Here is a 3,094-nt window from a genome sequence, read left to right on the forward strand (position 1 = left end):
TGAGTAATTTGGGTTTTATCTAATTTCTAGCGTAACTGGTTGAAACATTTTTTTTTGTCTTTGTATTTATATTAAAACTTATTCCTACGTGGTCATAGGAATAGTATGTAGATGATTCTGTCCTGTAGCAGCAATGGATATATGATACTTAAAATATTATCTTAAACGGTTTTACTTCTCCAGTAACATACTCACGTGTAACAGAAGGATCGCATTTGGCAACACACGGCCACTCACACCTGTTTCTTTCTACGCTCCAGTGTAAGTTGGCTGGACAGTCCTTAAGGTAAGGGATTCCGTTTGAACAATGCCAGAAACTCCCACAGTCAAATACATTTTTGAACATTCCGTTCTGCGCTGGACAAATAAAGTACCAACAGCGAACGTTGTTTGGATGATCACATACTTTGGTATCTTTGTTAAAATAAAGACCAGAGGGACAGAATATCAATTCTCGACGTCCATCTTTACAACGGTAATAAGCTGAACAGTTGAAGGGGTGAGGAGTTAGGCATCCGTTGCAGCCACAAGGATCTGGTGTTGGATCGGTTGGACAAGCTGAAATAACCACATATTGAAAGCAAACATCACTGTAAATATTGTCATGTGAATCTAATAAAACAAAAAGTGGCACACTTGGAAGTTAAGGTTGATTTGTAGACGCTTACATTTTCCAGTTTCTAAAACACTAAAAGTTAAATCATGGAAGATTTTGAGTATCTTAGTTTTTATCTAGTTTATATTGTAGTTGTTTCCTAGTGTTCTTCTTTTTTCGTTTTTATTAAGATTTACCAGTAAGCAATGGAGGTAAGTAATAAAGTTAACAGTATATAAATATGTTTGCCACAAAACAGCAATGGATGTGTGGTCTTTGAGATATTATATTAACCAATTTTACTTCTCTGTTAAGATACTCACGTGGAACAGATGGATCGCATTTGGCAACACACGGCCACTCACACCTGTTTCTTTCTACGCTCCAGTGTAAGTTGGCTGGACAGTCCTTAAGGTAAGGGATTCCGTTTGAACAATGCCAGAAACTCCCACAGTCAAATACATTTTTGAACATTCCGTTCTGCGCTGGACAAACAAAGTCCCAACAGCGAACGTTTTTTGGATGATCACATACTTTGGTATCTTTGTTAAAATAAAGACCAGAGGGACAGAAGATCAATTTTCGACGTCCATCTTTACAACGGTAATAAGCTGAACAGTTGAAGGGATGAGGAGTTAGGCATCCGTTGCAGCCACAGGGATCTGATGTCGGATCGGTTGGACAAGCTGAAATGACCATACAGGGAAAGCCAACATGATTGTAAATCCGAAATATTTTCATGTCAATTTTATAACAAGTGGTACAAATTGAAGTTAAGGCTGATTTGGAGATGTTTATATTTATGTCAATTTAATAACAAGTGGTACAAATTGAAGTTAAGGCTGATTTGGAGATGTTTATATTTATGTCAGTTTAATAACAAGTGGTACAAATTGAAGTTAAGGCTGATTTGGAGATGTTTATATTTATGTCAGTTTAATAACAAGTGGTACAAATTGAAGTTAAGGCTGATTTGGAGATGTTTATATTTATGTCAGTTTAATAACAAGTGGTACAAACTGAAGTTAAGGCTGATTTGGAGATGTTTATATTCATGTCAGTTTAATAACAAGTGGTACAAATTTAAGTTAAGGCTGATTTGGAGATGTTTATATTTTCTAGTTCCTAAAATTTCAAAAGTATTTAATCATGGAATATTTTGAGTATTTTATTTGGTCTCTGGTTTAGCTGTTTGGCATTTTTTTCATTTATATTAAGACTTACCAGTAAGCCATGAAGGTAAGTAGTAAAGCTATTTCTATGGAAATGATCCTTAAAAATATTATATTTAATAATTATGCTTTTCTATATTAACATACTCACGTGGAACAGAAGGATCGCATTTCGCGACACACGGCCACTCACACCTGTTTTTTTCTACGCTCCAGTGTAAGTTGGCTGGACAGTCCTTAAGGTAAGGGATTCCGTTTGAACAATGCCAGAAGCTCCCACAGTCAAACTCATTTTTGAACATTCCCTCAAGGGTATAGCAGTGATAGTTCCAACAACGGACGTTTTTAGGAGTATCACAGGCTTTAGTGGCTATACTAAAGTTTAGCCCAGGTGTACAGTAGAGCAACTCACGGACACCACTTTTGCAACGATAATAAGCTGAGCAATCATTTGGGTTAGGGGTCACACACCCATCACAACCACACTTCGGTTGTATCACTTCCGTTGCTGAGTGAACTGGGCATACTGAAAGAGAATACGTATCGCATAGAAATTATATCGACATAATTAGTTCAAAAATAATAAAGGAACTTTCGATTTATGGTTTTAAATTATCAACAAGATTAGTTATTTCTTATGGTGTTTCAAGTTACAGTAAGTGAAATATCTGAGATTTAAAGATTCTATGTATAACTAACGAAGATTGTTTTACAAGTAGATTATTAAAAATAGCCGTAATGATTTGTTTGTTTGTTTTGAATTTCGCGCAATGCTACACGAGGGCTATCTGCGCTAACCGTCCCTAATTTAGCAGTGTAAGACTAATGGGAAGGAAGCTAGTCATCACCACCCACCGCCAACTCTTGGGCTACTCTTTTACCAACGAATAGTGGAATTGACCGGCACGTTATAACGCCCCCACGGCTGAAAGGGCGAGCATGTTTGGTGTGACGGGGATTCGAATTTACACAATTTTGTTTACACAATTAAAATATTCAGTACAAATTCTCTCTACTTGCTAAAGGGAAAATTCTATAATCGAGATTTATACTTGTGAACTTGTAGTCTGATGACGACAGCAAAGAAAAAATAATAGATGTCGCGTGTGCCATTACAATATTTTTTGTTTGTTTATTGGATAGCACAAAGCTATATAATAGGCTAGCCTTGCTCAGCCCATTGACTTACTGCTTACTAGACAACCGGGGTGGGACGATGGCGTCATATATTATAGCAGTTCCAAACAGTTTAATATAAGTAGTAATTAGCAAGTAAAGCAGAAACGATTACCATATTCAAAGGTATAGTTTGTAGCTCCTTTAGTGT

General features: G+C 36.5%; 1 protein-coding gene across 1 annotated transcript; it reads right to left on the reverse strand.

Annotated features, from left to right (window-relative positions):
- Nucleotides 1-133: 133 nt before the first annotated feature.
- Nucleotides 134-2,317, reverse strand: LOC111089361 (protein obstructor-E-like). Its single transcript, XM_022401732.1, has 3 exons — nucleotides 1,919-2,317; nucleotides 919-1,281; nucleotides 134-558 (listed from the first exon to the last, which is right to left on the reverse strand). Exons 1-3 carry the CDS (start codon nucleotides 2,067-2,069, stop codon nucleotides 149-151), a joined length of 924 nt encoding a protein of 307 aa, XP_022257440.1. The 5' UTR covers nucleotides 2,070-2,317; the 3' UTR covers nucleotides 134-148.
- Between the last annotated feature and the right edge of the window lie 777 nt (nucleotides 2,318-3,094).

This window comes from Limulus polyphemus, unplaced genomic scaffold, assembly GCF_000517525.1.
Source record: "Limulus polyphemus unplaced genomic scaffold, Limulus_polyphemus-2.1.2 Scaffold6015, whole genome shotgun sequence".
In the NCBI taxonomy this organism is placed as follows: Eukaryota; Metazoa; Arthropoda; class Merostomata; order Xiphosura; family Limulidae; genus Limulus; species Limulus polyphemus.

Coding starts and splice junctions, on each gene's coding strand:
- LOC111089361 (XM_022401732.1), bottom strand. CDS start 2,069: ATGTTCAAAAATGAGTTTGACTGTGGGAGCTTCTGGCATTGTTCAAAC. Junction 1,282..1,918: donor ATGCGATCCTTCTGTTCCAC/GTGAGTATGTTA, acceptor TGGTCATTTCAG/CTTGTCCAACCGATCCGACA. Junction 559..918: donor ATGCGATCCATCTGTTCCAC/GTGAGTATCTTA, acceptor TGGTTATTTCAG/CTTGTCCAACCGATCCAACA.